This window comes from Synchiropus splendidus, chromosome 11 (assembly GCF_027744825.2).
Source record: "Synchiropus splendidus isolate RoL2022-P1 chromosome 11, RoL_Sspl_1.0, whole genome shotgun sequence".
Classification (NCBI taxonomy): domain Eukaryota; kingdom Metazoa; phylum Chordata; class Actinopteri; order Syngnathiformes; family Callionymidae; genus Synchiropus; species Synchiropus splendidus.
The window spans coordinates 15,914,369-15,936,304 of NC_071344.1; the positions used below are offsets into that span (position 1 = coordinate 15,914,369).

Genomic DNA, 21,936 nt, shown 5'->3' on the forward strand with positions numbered 1-21,936 from the left:
CAAGCACCATGGTTCTTCTGCTCCCACTTGATGAGGACTTTAACACTGCAGTACCAAGTTTCCCCACTGGGGGAGGGATTTGTCTCTTCACTCATCACATCTTATAAAACCTCGGTAATAAGCATGAATATTTACATTGTTCTTAATCATTTGAGAGCAATGTACAGGCAGAAGAAACAAATGACATGTTTTCAGATGAATTTACTCAAGAAGACTTCAGTTCAGCTTCAACTAAGGAAGGAAAACTACTGGCCTCCGTTTGAATACCCAAATCGGTCAACATTAACGGCTAAACTGGTTACAAATCTGCCGCCCAACTTAAACGCATTAGAGCGTATTCTGAAGTACCAAATCTTTTATAAAGTAACCTCCTGATCATATGTACTGAGAGTCTCCTGACAAGTATTAAAGGTGCACGTAACCCGAGTGAACTGGGTTGATTTCAGCATCAAAACACTTCCTGTCGACAGAATTTTACACTTGGATTTTTATTAGAAAAGACAGTTATAGTTTCCACATGATCACATCCTGGTACAGTCCAGGGTCGCCAGAGGGCTTCACTCTCCACTCGCGCATCAGCACTTTTTGGATGCCGGAAAAGAACGTATGATAGGGTGGGAATGCCAAAGCAGGGGTTCTTCTCACACATGCACGTCTCAGGAACGAAGGCCTCGCGCTCAGTTGTGCAGTTTGATTACCCATCAGAAGAGCAGATCACATGCACCGTTCACAGAGAGAAGACAGTGCTGCTGCAGGTTCAGGATCCTCGCCAGAGAAGGGGACAGTAAATCTCTCTCTCAGACAAAACATTGACTTGTTTTAGAATGTATATAAACAGCTCTGTAGAACAAACATAAAAAGGAAAATGCATGAATTAAATTACAGACGTGATATCAGGACACGCGACGGCTTGATGCTAGAATAACTTACTGCCAAAACACAGTAAACTATTATCAACTGGACAATTATTCGGTATGTCCGTCTTAAGTGGAGCTCCTCCCCCACCCACCCCCAATGTCCAACAGTCCTCTGTTTCTCCACAGAAACTCAACCCAACAGCCACGATCCAAGAAGCGTCTACTGCTGGCCTTCCTTCTTCTCTCCCTCTGAGGAGCCTGAGCTGCTGCCGCTGCTGCTGCTGTCGCGCTCTGCTGCCATCTGGAGGGAAGAGAGGACATTGCAGAGAATGCAATCAATTCTTCAGGGAAACTAAAGAGCATGACACGTTGATTTGAACACTCACCTTCTTGTAAGCCATTTCGAAAAGCTTAAGCGAAGCCTGCTGCAGGTTGGTTGCTGCCTGCTTGATGTTCTCTCCTGTCTCCGTCTCCTTGTTGCTCAAGAGCTCCCGGACCTTGGCGATTTCCTCCTTCAGTTTGTTGCACTGAGAGAAACAAACAAAAAAAGAAGGTCAATATCTGCACATCTTCACAAACAGGCGAAGAGTCCTCAGCTTCTTTGTACCTCATCAGCAGGAAGCTGGTCCTTGAACTCCTCCATCTTGGATTCTGTGTCAATGACGATACCTTCAGCCATGTTGACGGCTTCAACGCGGTCCTGGGTCATGAAGACAGCGCAGTGAGACACGAGGGGTTTGATCCTCAAAATATCTTCTCAGCACTTCTCATCAGGGGTCACGTCCTCCTTCCTCTTCCTCCTCCTTTTCTCCAGCAATATAGGTCCTATACTCTCTCTTCTCCCCAAACCATCTCTCCTCCCTAACTTCGCCTCCAAACTTCTCATGTCCCTCCGACACTCATTTCTCATCTTGTCCTTCCACAACAACCTCAGTATCTTCTCTCTGAGCCCACACATCGAGGCAGGTGGTCTTTCCCAAGTCCGTACCTTTCTTCTCCTGTCCTCCTCAGCGTACTTTTCAGCGTTCTTGATCATGTTCTCGATGTCATCCTTGCTGAGGCCTCCAGATGACTGGATAACAACTGAAATGAAAATTCACTCCTTTAAAAACCATTTCACTGACATGAAACAAGTCCAAATCTGAAAACATCTCTATGTTTGAGTCAAAAAAATATATATAAAAATCCCTCGGCCCATCATGATGATGTCATGCTGATCAATGTCTGACCCCTTGATTCGCTCCAGACTTACTCTGCTGCTCGCGGCCAGTGCCCTTGTCCTTTGCCGAAACATGGACGATGCCGTTGGCGTCGATGTCGAAGGTGACCTCGATCTGGGGGACACCTCGGGGTGCAGGTGGGATGCCGACCAAGGTGAACTGCCCCAGGACTTTGTTGTCGACGGCCATTTCTCTCTCACCCTGACACACCTTGATCTCCACCTGGGTCTGCCCGTCGGCGGCAGTGGAGAAGACCTGGAGCAAAGACAAGTCAGCAAAGAGAAGGAGGCAGCACTGGTCACGGCACCAGCGACCCGGGTACCTGGCTCTTCTTGGTGGGGATGGTGGTGTTCCTGTTGATGAGCTTGGTGAAGACTCCGCCCAGAGTCTCAATGCCCAGCGACAGTGGAGTCACATCCAACAGCAGCACGTCCGTGACGTCGCCAGCCAAGACTCCGCCCTGGATGGCAGCGCCGATGGCAACAGCCTCATCTGGGTTCACAGACTTGCTCGGCGCCCGACCGAAGAGATCCTGAACCGTCTGCTGGACCTGCAGGTGAAATCAGAACATTGATAAAACACTTGAACCCAAACAGACCTCTGAAACGGAGTGTGTCTGGACTACACACCTTGGGCATGCGGGACATGCCTCCCACCAGCAGCACTTCGCCAATGTCCCCCTTCGACACTTCAGCATCCTGCATGGCCTTCTGGCACGGCGCAACCGTGCGCCGGATCAGGTCAGCGACGATGCCTTCAAACTGAGAACGGGTCAGCTTCATGTTGAGATGTTTGGGTCCGGAGGCGTCCATGGTCAAATACGGGAGGTTGATGTCAGTCTGTGGAAGAGAACCTCATGAGACATCAAGACTGAGGGCCTCTGGAGAGCAGACAAGGAGGCGGAGTTTCATAAAAAACGGCACAGAACAAGGTGGAGACGGTACCTGCAGAGAAGATGACAGCTCACACTTGGCCTTCTCGGCAGCTTCCCTGACTCTCTGCAGGGCCATGTTGTCCTTCATGAGATCCACTCCAGACTGAGGAGCAGAGAAAACATCAAATGCTGGAAGATTCTTCCACATTACAAGAGAAGGCAGAAACCTTGACTAAACACTGTTAATATTTTAAGAGCCAGTTGGCTATAGAACCTGGTTAAACATCAGATATGTACCTGACGCCAGCCACAGACTCGACTCTCACCTCTCTCTTGAACTCTTTAACAATGTACTTCAGCAGGTGCTGGTCAAAGTCCTCTCCTCCCAAGAAGGTGTCACCGTTGGTCGACTTGACCTCAAAAACTCCCTTCTGGATCTCCAGCACCGAAATATCGAACGTCCCGCCGCCCAGATCGTACACGGCAATTCTGTAGGAGCAAATAAGAGTCAGCACAAGCTCATGTTTCACCAGCAGCGCTCCACTCACATCTTGTCCTGGGTTTTGTCGAGGCCGTAGGCCAGAGCAGCAGCAGTTGGCTCATTGATCACACGGAGGACGTTCAGACCAGCGATCTGTCCGGCATCTTTGGTGGCCTGAAGGCACAGAGGCAGACGTCAGAGACCAACAATCACTGCATCAAAGAGTGCCATGTGTAAAAATGAAGTCCTTCATGGAGGACAAACAGGGGCAAAAATTTGGGATGTTACGATCAGGATTTTAGCTGCCGATCACCGATACTGATCATATGGATTGACAATAAATTTGTCCTCAAAATGATGAGACCTTCTGTCCACATGACGTGAAAAAAATGAACTTTAAATCATATTAATTCAGACACGTTTTAATATACCTCTTCAAGGTGGCAAAAATGGAAAAACCTTGCTGAATTAGCAGCAATGATTCTGTCAAAAGGACAGCTGAAAAACATTCAAGTCGATGCGAGACGTCGCAGGTAGTGATCACGCAGAAACCATCCGATCATGATCAGTGACCGATTTATCGGACCATCCCTCGCAAAAATGTTTATGAAGTATTAGTGAATCACCTGGAATTTCACAAGACAAAATTAGTTTTTTCAATAAATTAATGAGAGCAGAATTAACATATATGGTGCAACTATGGTGTATGAGAACGTTTGAAAGAAAAACCAGGGAGTGACATCATCAGCAGTCCAGACACAGCAAGTAAAGCAGCAGCATTTGTGGGGTGCATCCCAAAATTGTCTCCAGAATCAAGATAAAAAATGAACTTTCGTATTGGAATCTGTTTAAGATAGTGCCTGGCCAGCTCTGCTTTACGCGCAACCTTGTTTGTCTAAGGGTATAAAATCAGAATGCGTATTTTGGGGAGTTGGAGTCTGCTGTGGGATACGTACGATCGCCCAGCTGTTGAACAGCTCGCTTTTACCAGACTGTTGGCTCTCCAGTCTACTGTCAAGGTAGGCGTGGAAAGATTTCTTTGCTGTTTAAACCAAGTTGAATGCTTGTTGCTTTGATGTTTGCTGAATGTGGGGAATAAACTGACACATTATTCTAGCATCAGCAAAGTTGTCATGAGTTTTCATTGTGTCGTTGATCACTTTCGATTCTGTATATAGAGATTTGGTTTTAATGTTTTAAACAAAACAGAATCTTATTCAATACATGTTTCTCAGTACCTCCTGTGTTTTCTGTTCTGCTCTCCTGTCATTTAGTGACTTTTCTTTTGGGAATTTGCCGTTAAAAAAACATCATCAACCCCTCCACCTCTATGTTGTGTTCTCTAGTCGTTAAAATGCTTCTGCTTTATTTTATCACATGACGTTTCTGGCTTAGAGGTCAAGCTTGCGGAGGACAGAATCTTGATGTGTGTGGACTATGGAGGCGCACCACAAACAAAGAAAAATCAACTCCAGATTTTTCTCTTCTTCATGTGTGGGGCCACTTCAATATGTAAGAAAAATCCTTATGTACCACACTTATGTCAGCGTCAAAATCTCCCCCCAAAATAGACTTAGATTGTTTATCTGGCACACGACTCAGATTCAAGGTCAAAGAGGAGTAAACCAACTAATTTCCTTCAATTGTGTTCTCTTCACATGTACCTGTCTCTGGGAGTCGTTGAAATAGGCTGGAACTGTGATCACAGCATTCTTCACTTTGGTCCCCAGGTAGTTCTCTGAAGAAGGAAGTGTAAATTGAAATGTAAATTTGACCCTTTAAAAATATGAGTGGCTGAGTGAGTCACACTCACCTGCAGTTTCCTTCATCTTCATCAGCACGAAGGCACCGGCCTGGCTGGGGGAGTACATTTTACCGTGAGCCTCTACCCAAGCGTCACCATTGGACGCGCGCACAATTTTGTACGGCACATTTTTCCTGTCGAATGAAAAGAGACACACGTGATCACTCATGAACTCAAACAGAAAAAGAATACTGCAGCTGCTCTTACATATCTTTCTGAACCTCTGGGTCGTCAAAACGGCGCCCGATGAGACGCTTGGTTGCGTAAAGCGTGTTCTGTGGGTTGGTGACAGCCTGGCGCTTGGCAGGCATCCCGGCCAGACGTTCCCCATCAGCGGTGAAGGCGATGACAGAAGGGGTTGTCCTGGCTCCCTCTGCATTTTCTAACACCTAGAGTCAAGATTTCCAAGTGAAATGAAAGCAAACTTGACTTTATAATGAGAACTCTTGGACTCACAGGACGCAGTGAGGCTGTGAGGCTTTTATTTGTGGACAAGTGCCGACACATTTTGCTACACACAACATGCGGCGTGTTTGAGGTCAGACGGATCAGACAGCCAAGTCTACGAGCAGGTAACTACTGCAGTGTTGTGCCGTGATGTAAAATTTGTTTTGAATACAGAGGATCAATTCAATAAATGGTCTCTCTTTATTTAGTTTAAATTCTGAGGAGAGGCTGTAGACTCCTTAAAACACAAGACAGACCATTGACATACGTTATGCTGAGACAATTAAGACACTTATTATGATTAGAGACAAACTTCTATTGAAAAGGGAGCGAAGCAACCCTACTACCCCAAAGATCATCGACCATCTACATTTTTTTATTAGTAGTGGGACTTAAACGAGTTAATTACGATTAATTTATTACAACATTATTACAATTAATTAATTAGAACGAAAATTTTAATTTAAGAGTTTGCTCTCCAGACAACGCAGCACCTTAAGTGCAGGAGTTCCTGGTCCACTGATCACACTGATGCACAAGACACGGCAGCTAGGATGATAATAAAAATGGAGGAATCCCTGAACAAAAGCAAACAAAAGCATCTGTTTGCTTTTGTTCAGGGATGTTTTTCACGACACAATGGCCAGGGTTTCCACTACTCTGAATGGACTTGAAATTCTTATAAAATTGAAATTCTTATTCAAATATTTTCAAGACATTAAAAGAGCTTTAGTTTAAATAAGGCGATATAAAAACTTGAAAATAGACACCATCGTGATTTATTGTGCTATTGTCAAACTGAGGCAAAATAAACAACATTTTGTTTGTTTGTTTGTTGTATGGGTCCATCATTTGATTGAGTAATATACCAAATTCATTCAAATTGAAAAATGTGGCTTGTTGTGGCAAATATTCTTATATCATTAAACTGCGATTAATTGAGATTACTTAATCACAAATTGTCTAACTAGATTAATTTTTTAGTTGAATCCCACTCCTATTTTTTATATATTGTTTTGCAACATTTCTCCAGTGAAACACATTGTTCCAGTGAGATTCTTGTAACTAATTCAAATCCAAAAAATCCAGTCACTAAATTAACAAGGCAGTTTGGCTTGATTTGACTCCATAAATAATAGTTGAATTTCCCCTCTGTGGGACTAATAAAGCCATCTAATATCAAGCTATCTTCCCGAGCTTTGAGGCAACAGTTTCCACAGTATCAGTTTGTAACCATCACCTTGGCTTGCTTTCCTTCCATCACAGCCACGCAGGAGTTGGTGGTTCCAAGGTCAACCCCAATGACAGCCCCCTTGACAGCTTCTGACCTGTGAATGAGGTCAAACATTGTTCTCAGTGTGAAGGACAGGACGCTCACATTCCGATTCACAACTATTCAGATTATGGAAAAGTTATTCTGAATACTCACGCATAGTCTCTCCTGGACAGGACTCTGAGAGCATCCGTTTGGAATCCACCCCAGCAAGCCTGGAAAGAAAACAAAAGATGGTTGTATAGCTTTTGAACCAGTTGCTAAAATCGTAGCAATATGATGGTATGAACGCAAATTTGGAGTAAAGGACTATATGGAACCACTAGAGCGTTAAGTTTAAATTGTAAGACTGGAGAGTGGATTAAGAGTCACTTCACATGTGAACTAAGGTAAACTCAAAGACTCACGAAACGCAATTTTAGACACAACAGTTGATAATCTAATCGGTGTTGGGTAGTGAACACCATGTGACGGTTGCAGCATGTTGGGGGTATGGAGGGCGTTTGAATGAAGGTCATACATCCACCTTAAATTAGGAAAACCACCATTGTAACGCCACATGTGGATATTCCTGACACACATATTAAGGATGTGAACGAAAATATGAACAACACATATATATAATAAGCAGAAAACTCGAGAAGCCGGTAATACGTCACATGAGCGAATGGCGTCTAATGAAACGACACAACAGACTCCATACTTAACACCGATATAGTTCGCGTACTGTGGAAAAGATGCGAGCATAAATATAGACGTTGGTTTGGAATTACCTTTTTGACTAGCGTCGAGATGTTCCGGGAGCTGCTGGCAGCGGGGAGGTTCCACACAAGCTTGCTCGTGACGTTCAACATTTTCATTGAAGTGTCGTTGGCTTAGCTAGGCTTTTAAATGTCCCCAAAAGCGTTTAGCGTCGACTGAGGTGAGCTATGGGGGAGGACAGTCCGTGTCTTGGCTGCGGCTCGACCGGTCGAAATGCGAAGCTGCTTCTGGAATTATCCAACATGTGTTGCACCATGAACCCACTAGGACCCAGCGAAGGTGGTGCCTGAATAAAAAAAAGCAGAGGCAACTAAAAGATTTAAGTATCCGGTGCATACTAATACTGTTTTGAATATTTGTACTTAATGGTTTTTGTATGTTTTCGTTTGACAACAACCAAAAATGTATATCAGCGGGGTGTTTTGTGTTCATTTTGATCAGGATTATTTTCGGGCAGAACAACGTGATGGGCATGTGAAGGTCATGATGTAACATGCACGCCAGAGGTTGCGCGTGTGTTACGTCAAGGTGCGGCGTTTTTGGTGAAGTGAGGTGTCTCATTTAAATGCGGTAAATGTAAATCGTTAAGTGATGGATTTCTTTTGATAGTTTTAACAACGTGTGAGTAAATCCGAGATGACTGCCTGTTCACTAAGTTTGGGTGTCAAAACAGACAAACTCCACACCAAAGATGTGTGACTGAAGTCAAGATTTTGATCTTAAAAACAGGTCACACTGTATATGCCAGACAGAAAGTCATAAAACAGTAGGCAAGTGGGTAGACAAAGGTATATTTGCTGACTACATATGATCATGCTTTTGATGCTGCAATGATGGAAATCTGCATGCTTAACTCGGGGGCCATGGTTCTAGTCTCAAACTCTAACTCCATTATGAGTAAATGCCTTCAATACAATGCATTTAATTGTTCTACAAAACAGAGAAAAACTAATCTGCCCTTTGGTGATTCTCACATGATTTGCCCAGCGGATATGTATTAAAAAATACCCAGCTCTTTACACTCTTTTGTACTCAACAAAATCATATTTATCATAAGTGTGTCAGAGATAAAATCACTGTAAATTTACCCACATGTTTGTTATTTACTCAAGGATTATCAAGATACGTGTAGGTGTATGGCAAACCCCTCAAAATATTTGGAAACGTGAACATTTAAAATATTTCGGAAGTGCAGATTAGGTTCAGATGAACCACTAAATTCTAGATTACATACATCATTGTCGTTGCTTGTTGCTTTATTGTGTTGTCCCATTTGATTGTACGAGTAGTTTATTCTCATTAATATCTGTGCTGGCGCTTCTCAATCTGTGTTCTTTTATTGTTGGCCCTCTCGACGTACATTGTGTTTGAATGCTCCTCTAAACTCACCAGGCGGGGCAGTATCGCGCTTTGATTTTCAACAGCTACACCTAGCGTAAGCGAAGAAGAAAAGATCTCGCGAGATTTGCTGAGTAAACGTGGCCTCTTGCTGAGCTCCGTTTGTTTACATCCAGGTCTCACCTGAGGTCATAAAACACCACAGAAGAACCTCCGCCTCTCGAGAATATTCAAATAAATGTCGGTAACCGTGACATATGGCGGTCCTCTGAGGCATTTTTACCCCGCACTGCTCCAGGAATTCTGACAAAAGTGCCTGCAGGGGGTGTCGGCGGAGGCTGCGGGAGACGCTGCACCGTTCTCAGGTCCAGTCCGTCCGTCTGGGAGACATGGCTGAGGGAAGCTCGTCCGGACACATGCCCGGCTCCCTGAGTGTCTCCTCGCTGCCTCCACCCAGGACCAGAATTTTCAAGATCATCGTGATCGGAGACTCGGGTGTTGGCAAGACCTGCCTCACCTACCGCTTCTGTGCGGGCAAGTTCCCCGAGAAGACCGAGGCCACCATCGGTGTGGACTTCAGGGAGAGGCTGGTCGAGATTGACGGCGAGAAGATTAAGGTGTGTTGCTCTGGTTCTCAGATATGTCACGTAAAATATGTCATTTATTGTGATATACGACCAGGAAGTTCAAACCTTAGCGACAACAACATGACAAAAGTGCCATATATCATTCAATAGTATCAAAAAGGAGTTAAATTCTAGTCCAACTCGGCCTATGACATCATCAGGACCAGACATGGTTTGACTGCAGGATGACTGTCCTCTGTGCAGATCCAGCTGTGGGACACTGCAGGTCAGGAACGCTTCAGAAAGTCCATGGTACAGCACTACTACCGCAACGTTCATGCAGTCGTCTTCGTCTACGACGTCACCAACGCCGCCAGCTTCCGCAGCCTCCCCGCCTGGATCGAGGAGTGCAAGCAGCACGCCCTGGGCGCTGAGGTTCCTCGGATTCTAGTGGGGAACAAGTGCGACCTCCAGGACTCGATTCAAGTCAGCACGGACGTGGCGCAGCAGTTCGCCGACGTCCACTCCATGCCTGTGTTTGAGACGTCTGCCAAGAGCCCCAACAACCCGGGGGACAGAAGCCGTGGCGACAGCGACCACGTGGAGGCCATCTTCATGACGGTGGCTCACAAGCTCAAGTCACAGAAACCTCTGGTGCTGAGTCAGCCTGCTGGTGGCACCATCAACCTGAGCAGCGGGAGTGGGGAGGCTGGAGCCAGAGAGTGGGGCTGCGGATGCTAGAGGGGAAAAATGGTGGCGTTGCCAGCATAAATGCCTAATTCTTCTGTTGAAATCTTGAACTCCGTCAGACATAAATCACCAGGGAGAAGTGACTAGAAAAAGGAGACACTGTGACATAAGTAAATCATAATCCACACTGTTTTTTCTTGGCTGCCGCTTTAAATCAGAAAATCACGTCTTGGGCACTTAGCTTGATGTTGACATAGAGACATTTATTTAAGTGTAGTTCCACTCTTCTTTTTTGCCACGTGCTTCTTTAATACTGGGAGCACAGGGAGTGGTTCATCTTGGAAGAGAAAGAATGTTGCGTCGGTTCTGGTTGTCGAGCCTTGATTCTGAGTCTGTATAAATTTGAGGCCATTTTTAGCAGCAGTGGGATCCATTGTTGGGTTTTGCCTTGTCATTCACCCTGTTAATGTTTTATCTCACGAAATGACTAAGTTATCAAAACCAAATCAAGCCACTGTTTACGTGGCCTACGAGCATGTGAAATGGGTGTCGTTGGCTTGAAATAAAAGCGTAATTTTACGTGTACAACAGGACCAAGTCAAAGTCCAGCAGTGTTCAGTCACTTCAGCCTTTAACGTTGGGTTCGAAGTGTAGGTAGTAAACGTCAGCCATCATGTCCAAAAGGTGTCTCAATGACTACTAGAAATGTACAGTAAGTTCAAAACTGTTCACTTGAAGAAGGCCTCACTAGTCCACTAGCACGTTTGAATCACATCATAACAGTGGATTTTACTTGGTTTCAAAGCTAAAACTGTCATCAGAGTTGCAGTCAGTCACTTGGATTCACGCACAAACCATAACGTGTTTCATGTCGGCAGCCTCAGGTGGACTTCTGAGCCTGTTTAACAAACAAGTGACCTACCGGTTAAAAAAAATAATAATTGGGGATTGATGAAGTGGAACAATCTCAGGACCGAATTCTCTCACATTTGTTCTGTTTGCCTTACTTTGGTCTCTAAAGCCATCCAACGGTTTACACCTGGAACTGTAAAATAAACCGCTTTGAAATTCACAGATGTGTTGATTCTTGGTTTCAGACAGAGTTTATTTTTAAAAGTTCACTGGACCCAGATAACATGGTGCAATGTGAGTGAAATGAAAGGACTTAAATTAAAGAAACAAGTTGCTATGGTGGGAGAGGAGACTGCCAGTCAAGTCAGTCGGCTGTAAGCAGGCAGTCTGGATGAACTCCTCCACTCCCCCTCATCTTCCTCAGCAGGGCTTGCCTGAGCCGGAGAGTTAAAGAGCTTGTCGTCGCCACCCGCTGGTCGAATAATCAGAATAAGAAAAACTTTTTTTTTGAGGTATTACACTCATCAGAAATCTCCTCGGTAAACATAAGGTGATGTAAGCGAGAGCCGTGCTCACCTTGTCGAGTGCAAACCAGCTCCGTGTCTCCAGGATCAAACTGAGGAACAAGTGTCTCCTTCAGGGCAGAACAAGGAGTTTGTTCAGAAGAACAGCGTGTTGGTGGAAACGAGAAAACACAACAGTACTGGGCGACTCACCAGTCCGGTTCTGGAATCGTAGCAGCCGCAGCAGGGCAGGCTGGAGGAGCCCACGTAGGCCATGAGGGAGCAGAGGAGCAGGCTGACCATGCAGCTCAGCAGGATGGTGGCGTTGGCTCCTTTCACCAGTCCGTGAAGCACGAAAGTCTGAGACAAGAGAAGGTGTTGAGTTGCTGGTCACTCGTGTCTGCGTCTGACTAGAATTTAAATAAGATTCCCATCGAGAAACGTGACCCTTTTCTCTTAAAGTATGTTTGGACAGAAGAGTGTGTCACCCGCAGGATCACATGTGGCCTCCTGACAGCACAAGACGGCCCCCAGGAGTTCGGTAGGAAGAAAAATGTGTGGTTAGAAACTCACATTATTGAGATCTAAACTGTAGATATTTTAGTGTGACACTACAAAATGTGTATTTAATTACTTGAATTCATCCATAAAGAAGGCTCTTGGTGAGTCTTGATAAGTTGATCAGGGAGAATATATAACGTTATTACAGAATGTATTAGACTGAGACTGAGACTGAGACTAGACTTTATTGATCCCTTTGGGATGACTCCCTCCAGGAAATTTACCAGGGGGAGCGACCGTGAAGGGGTATTATCTTATTTAAAGTCAGGGCACCATGGAAGAAGCTGAATTCTTCAGTTTCCAATTGAGTTTAGGGTGGAGCATTTACCACTTTAGGATTGTCATGATGGTGAAAGACGTCTTCGTCCTCCTCGCCGTAAGTGAGGGTCAGACCGGCGTAAGCCGACACGAAGACCGCGGCCACACAAGCGACCCCAGCTGCCGCCACCATGGCGAACACCTGGACAAGCAAGTTCAATTCAGATTATACGCTACAATTATAGAAGCTGTATAGCTCTCTATATATATATATATATATATAGCAAGTATCAGATTATTATTATCATATTATTCTATACATCATTTCTGTAAACATTAAAATAAAGAATACAAATTCAGTTTTAGTAAAAATAATTTAAAGTTTACTAACTTACCAGAATGGAGTTTTTCCTTTGAGATGCAAAAAGAGCCAAAACACCAGGAGAGGCCAGGACCTGGAAGACAGTCACATTTGAGGTTCGGTTGGCATCTTGAGCTCAGACGGAACCTTGTGGACCCACCAGTCCGCCCCACAGCGGCGTCCTGCTGACGCTCAGCGGCGTGTTCTTGCGGAAGGCGGCGTCCATGAACCCGCAGATAACACAGATACCTGCGCACGCGATCTGGAGGATCCCGAGGATCAGAGCTCTTTTCTGGCGGAAAATGAAGTACTTGTACCGGTCCATCTTCGGCTTCTGACCCGCCTTTCACTGGGGCGCAGGTGGTGCTTCACAGGTTTGGGAGGGTTCAAATCATCCCGGGTGATTCCAATTCAAAGTGAAACTGGTTGTTCGGTCCAGGAAGTGGCAGGTAAAAGTCTTCCGGTCAGCGACTGGTGCCAGTATCAGTTCTGCAGGTGGAGAGTTTAACCATTAACCTGGATGACGGAACAACTGTGGTTTGTAAACCCTCGGTATTGTCTTGCAGGACTTGAAGCACCGCCCACCGCAAATTTATTTTCATTCTGGGACAGATTTCGATAAAATCCTTTGAACAAAACAAGGACCATCGTGAATCTAGATAAACCACAGTGGCAATATCGTTCCGACATGAAAATTAAAATTTAAAATAAATAAAAGTAATTTGAAGGGATATATATATATATATATATATAGAGAGAGAGAGAGAGAGAGAGAGAGAGAGAGAGAGAGAGAGAGAGAGAGAGAGAGAGAGAGAGAGAGAGAGAGAGAGAGAGAGAATCTGGTACAGTATTTCATATTCTTTGCTAAAATATGTATATGAAGGTGGAAAAACTCAATTAAAAAAAGCAATAACAGAAAAACAAGTTTTCCAATTATGTAGAACAGTAACTTTGTAATCCTTCACCTGGTAATTTGATAAACACTGTAAAGATTTAGACCAGCAGCAACACACAAACCATGCAAATAAACAAACCATCTCTACATTTGTTATTAACAATCCATTTTATTTTGACATCTGAAACTCTGCAGTTTCCTTCCATGACCTTTCACATGAGCCAGCAAGCATGTTGTGGGGTAACTTGTTAAAGTGAATAAAGAAACTCACTGTGCTCAGTTTCTAGAATACATGATATGATGATGTAACATGATGTTTTAATGACGTGTAACAGCAACGTGGGACAGACACCCTTGACCTGATAATTCTCTTTTGCATAGATCTCTCAATCGCATGTGGTTGGTGACGCTCAGTGGTCTGTGGAGGTGGTCTGCCGAAACAAGTCCAGCTCCCGCTTGTACCAGTCGGGCACCTCTGGGCCATTCTTTCCTGAAGGCTCGTGATTGTAACCATAGGCAACAGTCAGCTCCTCGTCCTTCTGCACAGCTCTCAGGGTGCGAATGCACTTGATGGGTCCAAATCGAGGGTGAACAAAGCTGCAAAAGCAAACTGGGTTTTATGGCACTGAAAACACTCTTGTTTGAGGTGATCATAGAAATAACAATGAAAAAGGGGATGTGAACAAAGACAAGTGTCGACTCACGGGTCGTATTTGCAGTTTGGAGTGAAGGAGTGATTCGCCTTGTGACCTAAGGAGGCGCAGTATCTCTCCGTCTGGTCAAAAGGCTGCGGCACGTCGATCACGGTGTCCTCGTCCAGAGAGATGGTGTTTCCGTTCATGGCCCAATCTCGGCTGTCCACCTGCGTTCAGAAGAACTTGGAGTGCAAATCCAATGGGGTCAACATACACGAGCAGCTGTGGTCAACTACCTCAGAGTGTGTGATGCGTATGCCATTATAAAAAGCCACCACTGTGTCTCTCTCTGCGTGAGTCTTGGCGAACAGACCCTCTCCTGCTCCTTTGATCAGAGACTCTGCCACAAATGCCCTGCCACAAACACACAGTCAACACTGAAGGTCTGTCCTCCAACACCTTCTCCAGGGAGTCTCTTACTTCGTACTCTCATATGGATCTGGTAGCAGAGTGTGGGTGGCCAAGCAAGTGGACGTCGACTTGTCGTAAGAGTAAATGGCACCTGAAAATTAGAAAAACCAGGTAAGTTAGAAGAAACAAAATAAAGTTGTCAAAGTACGAGCCCAGCAGCGTCTCAGTGGGAGTTTAGAGTCAGCATTTTGGCAGTATGAGAGCGTCCAAATAAATTATAAATTAATAAATTATTACTGCGAGGTCCAGGTCCGGTCACGGTAAAGCTGCAGACTTCACTAGTGTATATGCATTTTCAGACCGCAGCTTTGCAGTGTAAATGGCCAGAGCTACTAGACATACTACGACTAGAGGTTTACGGGAGGATGAGGATAAAGACACAATGTTGTTCACTTTCTTTTGTCACTGTTGCTCAATCTCATCTGTGCATTCTTTCTCTTGAATTTTCGTGACACATATTTAATATTGTTATGACCATTTGTGTTTATTTTACTTTTGTTGTGTGTGTGTTAACATTTTTAGAGACAGAAGTTGTGACAGGAAGGACAGATTGAAAGCTTAAATAAAGGACACCAAGTTAAGGATTTAGTTGTTTTTTTAGATGTAAACATTATTGACTACATTTAAAAAATACATTTATCTATATTGTGGTAATTTAAATCGCAGATATAAAGTTGGCAAAATCAACAGTGTTGCTGTGTGTTTTAATAAATGTCTGAATGAAGTTTTCTATTTGATAACTTCTGTTGCGTTGAATAGAAAAGTGTTTTACTGTGTTCAAATGAGGCACTGTATGTTATACTGTATATTGAGTGTATTGATATCTTGAAGGTTCAAATCTCGATATGGATGACTGTACATCTTTCAGCCCTATTGTGTACAGTGAAATGGTCAAGACATACTCCTGTTGCTCAATGTATGCTGCAAAACTCAAGTCAAATAATAGGTGATAATAAACACAGCATAGATATAGTAGTTGTCCTCACATCATCAGTAATTTGATGTAGGACCCGTGGTGCATACCGTGATACAAATCAACCCTGCACACAGCTGGCAAACACGCAGTAAAGCAGCTTCACAAAAGTGAAGTAATGCAGCTTTGATTGTGGTGTAGACAAAGTTACTCACTGTTGGGGGAGATTTCAAATCGTGGTCGCTCCGTCTCCGTCGAGATCACGTTAGCCAGTCGAGCCTGGATCAGCTCTCCGTCAACAAAGGTCCCGAAGAGAGCCGTCAGTCCATCAGGGTAAATGTACGCCACCGAGTCACCCGTCATCTCTCCGTCCTCGTTGACCTGTCCAAACACGCAGCCGCCATCCTGGACGCGCACACACACAGAGTTTTAACGGTTCATTTGGTGAGTTCTCTGGTAAACGGTTTACTCACAGGGTGGTACACCCAGCAGGTCCCATGGCGGCTGTTGTCTTTGTACTGGCCCTTAAACACCAGGTGGCCCTCGCTGTCCAGCTCCTGGGCTGGGCCGTTGAGCTCTCCATCCACATAGGTGCCGTGAAGGACGCCACCGTCTTCATACGTGTACAAGCCCTGGCCCTGCAGGGCGTCGTCTACGTAGAAGCCCTCGAGAGTGCTGCAGCGACAAACACCAGTGGCATGGATTAACTATAGAAGCGTGTCAGAAGCTTGTTGAGACTGCTCTGATGGAGAAACACCACTGAGGAGCAGGGTTGGAGGTGGGTTGTGTGTGCTCTCAGTGGGCAAATACTGAGTTTGAAAGCATGGAATCCACCTTACCTTCCATCGAAGAAGAAGAACTTGCCTTTTCCATGCTTTTCTCCATGAACAAAGTGACCCTCAAACCGATCTGTGGATGAGTAGGTGACCTTACAGAACCCATGAGGCTGATCATCTTCATCCAGAGGCCCTGAACACATACACTCGTTTTAACCTCTCAATTTGACCAGAAAATTATGGAAAGAATCTCAGCCACTAAAATCACTAAGTCAGCCACAAAGACATCAGCAGTTCTGCACAAAATCAAAACTTCCAATACAAACAAAAACTAAACTGAATCTTTCAAACTGCAACATGTGTCGAGCACTTCTAAAATGAATCATTTCCATCCGTGTCTCGAGAGTTTACTTAGCCCTGAAGCTGGCAGCGGGACTCTCAATTCACTCCGCCTGCCTTCCTCTCCCTGTCTGCGGCTTCTCTCTGAACTATAGTCCGCGGCTCTCCAGCGCACTGCAGCGGCCTGCTAGCAAAGACCCTCGTGAGACAACAGTCCGGCAACAGTCCTAAAACATCTGACATGTGCTCGTCATGACAACCGATGATCCAAAACATGCCAGTGACAAAGACGCGTTCACACGTTTTACCTTCCACAACCTCTTCTACTTGTTCGTCATCGCTGTCCATGGCGAGGGGTCCACAGCGGCGGAGCTTCTGCAGTCACCATGAACAACAGCCGGCATGACAGCTGACTGCTCGTCGCTGGATGAGACCCAACGCGGAGCGGCAAGTCCGTAACACCAACCTGCCCGGCCGCGTCCAGACCAATAAACTCGCTCACAAGTCTCCGTACTACCTTTCAGTAGCGATGATGTTTCCCCCACCAATTCATTCGGACTCCAGAAAATACAGTCTCTTAAAAGGAAGCATGCTTATCAAGACAACTTGAAGAGTAGTCATGATAAAAATTTAAAAAAATGACTCGAGACTGTTATTTGGTATGTTATGGAATGGAAAACAAAAATCTGAATTAAAAGTTGATTTTTAGTTTTTTAATATTGTAATTCAACATATATCATTAAACTCATCATGTGAAGTTTTCTCTTGCAATAATATAGAAAAGAATAACCTTTAAATGCTACATAGTTCAAAAGTACATAATTCAGTTATTTCTTCAACGTATATATGTCATGAATTGTTTTATTAATCTATATGTATTCAGAATTTTTTAATATGGTTCATGTGTGGAGGATGCGAGTCGAATCAGAGTCCAGGTGATGTATCAGGTACCAAAATACACAGTCTGTATTTTATTGCTCAATAAACCATGGAACAACAGCCAGCCGTTTCTGTGATACTCATCGCTGTTTTACTCCCAAGAACGGTGCACTCTTGGTATACGCAGTCTTCTTCAGTGACTGAGGAAAAGAACTTTGCAGAAAGTACTCTACTCGAGACCAAGACCCATTGTTAGGCAAAGGTTCCACACCCATGGTCCAACACATGAGGTTATAGACGTCCACACATTGTATGGGCGCAGCATGGAAGTTCTTCTTGAAATCTAGAAATGGAAACAGTTTAAATTACGACCTGGACTGTAGGACACGATCGAAGGTCTTCTTCTCTACAAGGTCAACTGTTGATGTTGAGAAAGTAAAAGGACTACTAAAAAGACACGCTTTTAGCATTTGAAATATGGTTACCATGAGCCAAACTGTAATGACCTCAATGGGGCAGAAGGTGGCAGTAGCATTCCAGAATTTGCTTATACAACTCAGAAGAGCAATCCAGAAGGCCACCAAAATCTGACACATAAACGCAGGTAAAAACATGGCCGCCCCGGTGGGGGTAGCAGTGAATCAAAATATTATATCAAAACTCTATTTGCCAGGAGAGACGAGGTACTCACCAGGTCCGGATGCAAAGAAAAAAGCTCTCATGTCAACATGTTCGTTGTCATAGCCATGCCAGCCAAATTGGAGGTCTTCTGACAGATGGATTAAATAAGCCTGGACTACTGCGGTGTTCTGCAGAGAAGAAGACATACTCTCGCCTCAAACTGCAGCTAAATAGTCACAGACATCCAAGGCAAACAGATTTCAGTAGCAGAGTTGGTCAGCCAGGAAAAAAAAAGGTACAGGACAGGAATAAATAAAAGCATACAGATTTTTCAGTTTCAAGAAATATTTTTCTCCATCACTTTTCTACATCATTTGATTAAGTACTTGACTTAAATATTTGACTCAAATGGTCACTTTTCCTATAAGTATTTATTCTTAGTTCTTACCAACAGAACAAACCCCAAATCAAAATATAAATATTGAAGGCTGATTCTCAGTCTTGTCTGATCTCCAGGTGCTCACCTCAGCAATGTACCAGCCCGGCTCAGCCACCAGTGTCAGAGGTGAAACAAACCTCCCGCCTTTGTAGTGGAAACGGGCAGGAATCTCTTGTTTGGTGTAGGTGTTCATGTTCTTGATGCGGGATAAAGAGGCACGCAGCTGGAAGAACAAAGCACACTGAAGAGATTCAGCATCAACACAGAAATTCACCGAAACACAAAACTGGTTACCTAGTTAGAAGCGAATCCTGCGCAAAATGTGTCATACTATCTGTGACACCCCGCACTTGAACATAAAATGTAGCTGGCAACAGTTTCCTTTTTTAGTGAGCAAGTTATTGGGTAATTATTTTGGGTTCTTCATGTTTCTAAAAGTGCCAAACTATTACCACCATATCGGAGAATACGAACTGAGAAACAATTTCTACTGCAACTTCTCTATTTTGCCGTTTATGTACTGCTCCTCTGGGATCTTAAAATTCTAGAGAGTTCATTTCTTGTTCCTCCCACATGTACATCTCCAGTGACTGTACAGTGTTTGATGACTGTTTCTACTCACCGATTCAAATTTGCCTCCTTTTGGCCACACACTGACCACTGGTCCTCTGCCCACCATTTTCTCAATATCTGACATGACAATAAGCTTGTCCAACTCAATGATCCGGTCAGACTTCAAGTTGGTCATTCCGTGGTCAGAAAACATCATGATATTCAACTTGTCCACCAAGTTCTTCTCCTGTGGCAAAAGCAGTTCATCAGTAGAGAAGCTTTTCCAAACGTGGGCATCAGTCAACATGGCAAAGTGAGTCCTAAAGTTAAGGATGCACAGACTCAAATGCATGGTAGTGTTTCCCCCAAGTTGTTGTGTTTGGAGGGGTGGGGTTGCTATGGTGATTGTTGTAATAGTTTATCAAGAATTATGTTCAAAATATCTGCTATGAATCTTCACATACACGTAAACTGACACTGTTCCATCTTGATATTGAAGTCGCATCACATAGTTGAAGATGGACATCAAAGACCTCATGAACGTGTCTCTTGTGAGACCATTGTAGCGCCACCTGTCTGTGTTCTCGAGGCTTAATGACCAACGTTTACATTTCTTTCACTGACTACACTGTTAATCGTTTCTCAATTTCGTCTTTTACAGAAAAAAGTGCATCACACGCTGGATGCAAGAGACCTGAGGGCCCGGTGTGATGCACCTGCCCGTGTCTCCATGCCGGCGCATTGATTGCAGACTGTGCTGAGAGCGACACAAGCGGACATGAGGTTTGAGTCCACACAGAGAGACGAGAGAGACATTACCCATTGCCGTGTACATGGGAAATAAACGCGAAGATCTTTGAGCTGACGCAGCACTGGATTTGAGTCTAATCTGCTAGTTTATCTTGTATTTTACGACCGTTAATTGGATCCAAAGTTGTAGATTTAAATCCAACCACTTCTTTTCCTGAAATGTATCCCTACATGGAGTCAAGTGAGGTCCAATAGATTGAAGTTAAAGAGGAACGTACATCTGTAAGTACCAAAGAGGAGTCCATGAGGACGGCGAGGGGTGTTGCAAGCACAGCTGTGAAAGCGTCAGTACTCACTTTAAGTTTGGAGTTGAGCGCCACCATGGCAGCATCCAACCTTTGCACAGCTGCCTTCATGGGATAGGTATCTGCTCCAAAGTAATGTCCCACTTTGTCAAGGTTCTCATAATACACTGCCGCCAGATCCGCTTTGCCTGACCTAATAGAAGCACATTCAAATCAAGCTCATCTCCTTCATGCATCAATGTGCTTAAATTTTTACCCGAGATCGTCCAGGGCTTCCTCTGTAATCTGTATGAGGCGCGTCGCAGAGATGTTTGGGACAAAAGGCTTACAGTACCAGACACGGACACCAAAAATCATTACCTGGCAGCCTGCACATGGCACAAGATTGCAAAAAAAAAAAAGAGAATCTTGAGCGTGTCATCCTACCGCTTTTTTAGTGAGCAAGAACTCACCAGGCATGTTGTACATGGAGGCACGTTTTCCCATCTTCTGAAGTGTGACCCATAACGGCTCTGAGCCTTCCCACCACAAAGGTAGCGCACTCTCTGGGTTTGTCCCGAGCAGGAACTTTTTCCCGGATTTCTCATCCCACATGTAGTTACCGGTCATCTGGTGAACATCAGGGTAGCGACCTGGCCAGGAAAAACAAATGGAATAATGAAGAATAATAAATGGCCAATTTGTTGTCCTTTTAAGTTGAAAACTAGTCCATCCTAGCGCCATCTAGTGCCCTCTGAAAAACTAGGACACGGTTTCATGAAGCCGAGCAAGCTAGCCATTTCCATTTGGACCTTCGGAAATAAACGAGGGGTGTACGCTCTTTCTGTATCCAAAAATGCACGAGTCAAGTCACGTCAAACGGATTTATACACCCGTTAGCGTGACAATGACGAAAACGTATTAATGCTAATGTGAGCAGCTGTTCACCAAAAGCTAATAGTAAGAGTTAATTCCTTCGAATATGACCGCCATGCCTTTCAGTTGTACTTCTATGTGGCCTAAAAATATCCAAGTTATTTGAACATTGTCACATTTGTAGACATGTTCACAAAGGAGGAGCGTGATGTTAAGTGATCTTCTCGGCTAATGTCCGTGTGCTCACCTGTCATGAGACTGTAGAAGTTCGGGATGGACAGACTCGGGAAGACCGGGGTCATGTAGTCCACTTTGACCCCGCTCTCCAGCAGTTGTCGGAACCCGGGCAGCGACTTGAGGTCGTCCACGTAGTCGTAACGGAGGGCATCGATGAAGAAGACGAGCAGCGGCCGAGCCTCAACAACCAGCAGCGGGGAGAGAAGCAGCAGAAGTGGCGGGAACAGCGCGAGCCTCCGAGTGGTCATGATGGCGTCCGGAGATGGAGGGCTGAAGCTCCGGAGAAAGTTATGAAGAGATGACGCTCCGGAGATACTGAAGAACGAACGGTTGTTTATTGACGTTCGGCGTCCCTGTTCCCCCAATCGAACCCACAGTCCTGGCTGAAACAAATTAATCTCGATTGAGGCGTTGCCTCACGT

The 21,936-nt window shown here is 44.6% G+C and overlaps 5 protein-coding genes across 5 annotated transcripts; 1 reads left to right on the forward strand and 4 right to left on the reverse strand.

Moving 5' to 3' along the window:
• Positions 1-469: 469 nt before the first annotated feature.
• On the reverse strand, positions 470-7,979 carry hspa9 (heat shock protein 9). Its single transcript, XM_053879971.1, has 16 exons — positions 7,730-7,979; positions 7,113-7,171; positions 6,924-7,011; positions 5,444-5,625; positions 5,246-5,370; positions 5,097-5,170; positions 3,500-3,606; positions 3,278-3,440; positions 3,022-3,114; positions 2,707-2,916; positions 2,400-2,627; positions 2,110-2,332; positions 1,846-1,940; positions 1,465-1,557; positions 1,244-1,384; positions 470-1,158 (listed from the first exon to the last, which is right to left on the reverse strand). The coding sequence occupies exons 1-16, from the start codon at positions 7,814-7,816 to the stop codon at positions 1,078-1,080; spliced, it is 2,049 nt and encodes a 682-aa protein (XP_053735946.1). The 5' UTR covers positions 7,817-7,979; the 3' UTR covers positions 470-1,077.
• A 1,217-nt stretch (positions 7,980-9,196) lies between these two features.
• rab33ba (RAB33B, member RAS oncogene family a) lies at positions 9,197-11,367 on the forward strand. The gene is made up of 2 exons (XM_053879975.1): positions 9,197-9,673; positions 9,887-11,367. Exons 1-2 carry the CDS (start codon positions 9,446-9,448, stop codon positions 10,361-10,363), a joined length of 705 nt encoding a protein of 234 aa, XP_053735950.1. The 5' UTR covers positions 9,197-9,445; the 3' UTR covers positions 10,364-11,367.
• A 48-nt stretch (positions 11,368-11,415) lies between these two features.
• Positions 11,416-13,309, reverse strand: zgc:113425 (uncharacterized protein LOC541425 homolog). The gene is made up of 6 exons (XM_053879976.1): positions 13,008-13,309; positions 12,882-12,941; positions 12,557-12,688; positions 11,881-12,027; positions 11,741-11,798; positions 11,416-11,636 (listed from the first exon to the last, which is right to left on the reverse strand). Exons 1-6 carry the CDS (start codon positions 13,170-13,172, stop codon positions 11,524-11,526), a joined length of 675 nt encoding a protein of 224 aa, XP_053735951.1. The 5' UTR covers positions 13,173-13,309; the 3' UTR covers positions 11,416-11,523.
• Positions 13,310-13,910: 601 nt separating this feature from the next.
• setd7 (SET domain containing 7, histone lysine methyltransferase) lies at positions 13,911-17,845 on the reverse strand. Its single transcript, XM_053879974.1, has 8 exons — positions 17,185-17,845; positions 16,601-16,730; positions 16,235-16,436; positions 15,977-16,166; positions 14,858-14,939; positions 14,674-14,791; positions 14,447-14,604; positions 13,911-14,339 (listed from the first exon to the last, which is right to left on the reverse strand). Exons 1-8 carry the CDS (start codon positions 17,222-17,224, stop codon positions 14,153-14,155), a joined length of 1,107 nt encoding a protein of 368 aa, XP_053735949.1. The 5' UTR covers positions 17,225-17,845; the 3' UTR covers positions 13,911-14,152.
• Positions 17,846-17,955: 110 nt separating this feature from the next.
• LOC128767731 (glycerophosphocholine cholinephosphodiesterase ENPP6-like) lies at positions 17,956-21,884 on the reverse strand. Its single transcript, XM_053879972.1, has 9 exons — positions 21,525-21,884; positions 20,875-21,054; positions 20,679-20,790; positions 20,474-20,615; positions 19,438-19,614; positions 18,901-19,038; positions 18,447-18,564; positions 18,241-18,342; positions 17,956-18,098 (listed from the first exon to the last, which is right to left on the reverse strand). The coding sequence occupies exons 1-8, from the start codon at positions 21,760-21,762 to the stop codon at positions 18,263-18,265; spliced, it is 1,185 nt and encodes a 394-aa protein (XP_053735947.1). The 5' UTR covers positions 21,763-21,884; the 3' UTR covers positions 17,956-18,098; positions 18,241-18,262.
• Between the last annotated feature and the right edge of the window lie 52 nt (positions 21,885-21,936).

Excerpts from the sequence above, each read along its gene's own strand:
- setd7 (XM_053879974.1), bottom strand. The coding sequence starts at position 17,224 with ATGGACAGCGATGACGAACAAGTAGAAGAGGTTGTGGAAG. Across the intron at positions 14,940-15,976 it reads ATTTGAAATCTCCCCCAACA|GTGCCATTTACTCTTACGAC; the intron begins GTGAGTAACTTT and ends TCTAATTTTCAG. Across the intron at positions 14,605-14,673 it reads TACGCATCACACACTCTGAG|GTGGACAGCCGAGATTGGGC; the intron begins GTAGTTGACCAC and ends TTCTGAACGCAG.
- LOC128767731 (XM_053879972.1), bottom strand. The coding sequence starts at position 21,762 with ATGACCACTCGGAGGCTCGCGCTGTTCCCGCCACTTCTGCTGCTTCTC. Across the intron at positions 20,616-20,678 it reads GAAGCCCTGGACGATCTCGG|GTCAGGCAAAGCGGATCTGG; the intron begins GTAAAAATTTAA and ends TGCTTCTATTAG. Across the intron at positions 19,039-19,437 it reads AAGGAGGCAAATTTGAATCG|CTGCGTGCCTCTTTATCCCG; the intron begins GTGAGTAGAAAC and ends TTGTTCTTCCAG.
- hspa9 (XM_053879971.1), bottom strand. The coding sequence starts at position 7,816 with ATGAAAATGTTGAACGTCACGAGCAAGCTTGTGTGGAACCTCCCCGCT. Across the intron at positions 5,371-5,443 it reads CCAGAGGTTCAGAAAGATAT|GAAAAATGTGCCGTACAAAA; the intron begins GTAAGAGCAGCT and ends TTCATTCGACAG. Across the intron at positions 5,171-5,245 it reads GAAGATGAAGGAAACTGCAG|AGAACTACCTGGGGACCAAA; the intron begins GTGAGTGTGACT and ends TTCCTTCTTCAG.
- rab33ba (XM_053879975.1), top strand. The coding sequence starts at position 9,446 with ATGGCTGAGGGAAGCTCGTCCGGACACATGCCCGGCTCCCTGAGTGTC. Across the intron at positions 9,674-9,886 it reads TTGACGGCGAGAAGATTAAG|ATCCAGCTGTGGGACACTGC; the intron begins GTGTGTTGCTCT and ends TCCTCTGTGCAG.
- zgc:113425 (XM_053879976.1), bottom strand. The coding sequence starts at position 13,172 with ATGGACCGGTACAAGTACTTCATTTTCCGCCAGAAAAGAGCTCTGATC. Across the intron at positions 12,942-13,007 it reads CGCCGCTGTGGGGCGGACTG|GTCCTGGCCTCTCCTGGTGT; the intron begins GTGGGTCCACAA and ends ACTGTCTTCCAG. Across the intron at positions 12,028-12,556 it reads ATCATGACAATCCTAAAGTG|ACTTTCGTGCTTCACGGACT; the intron begins GTAAATGCTCCA and ends CTCTTGTCTCAG.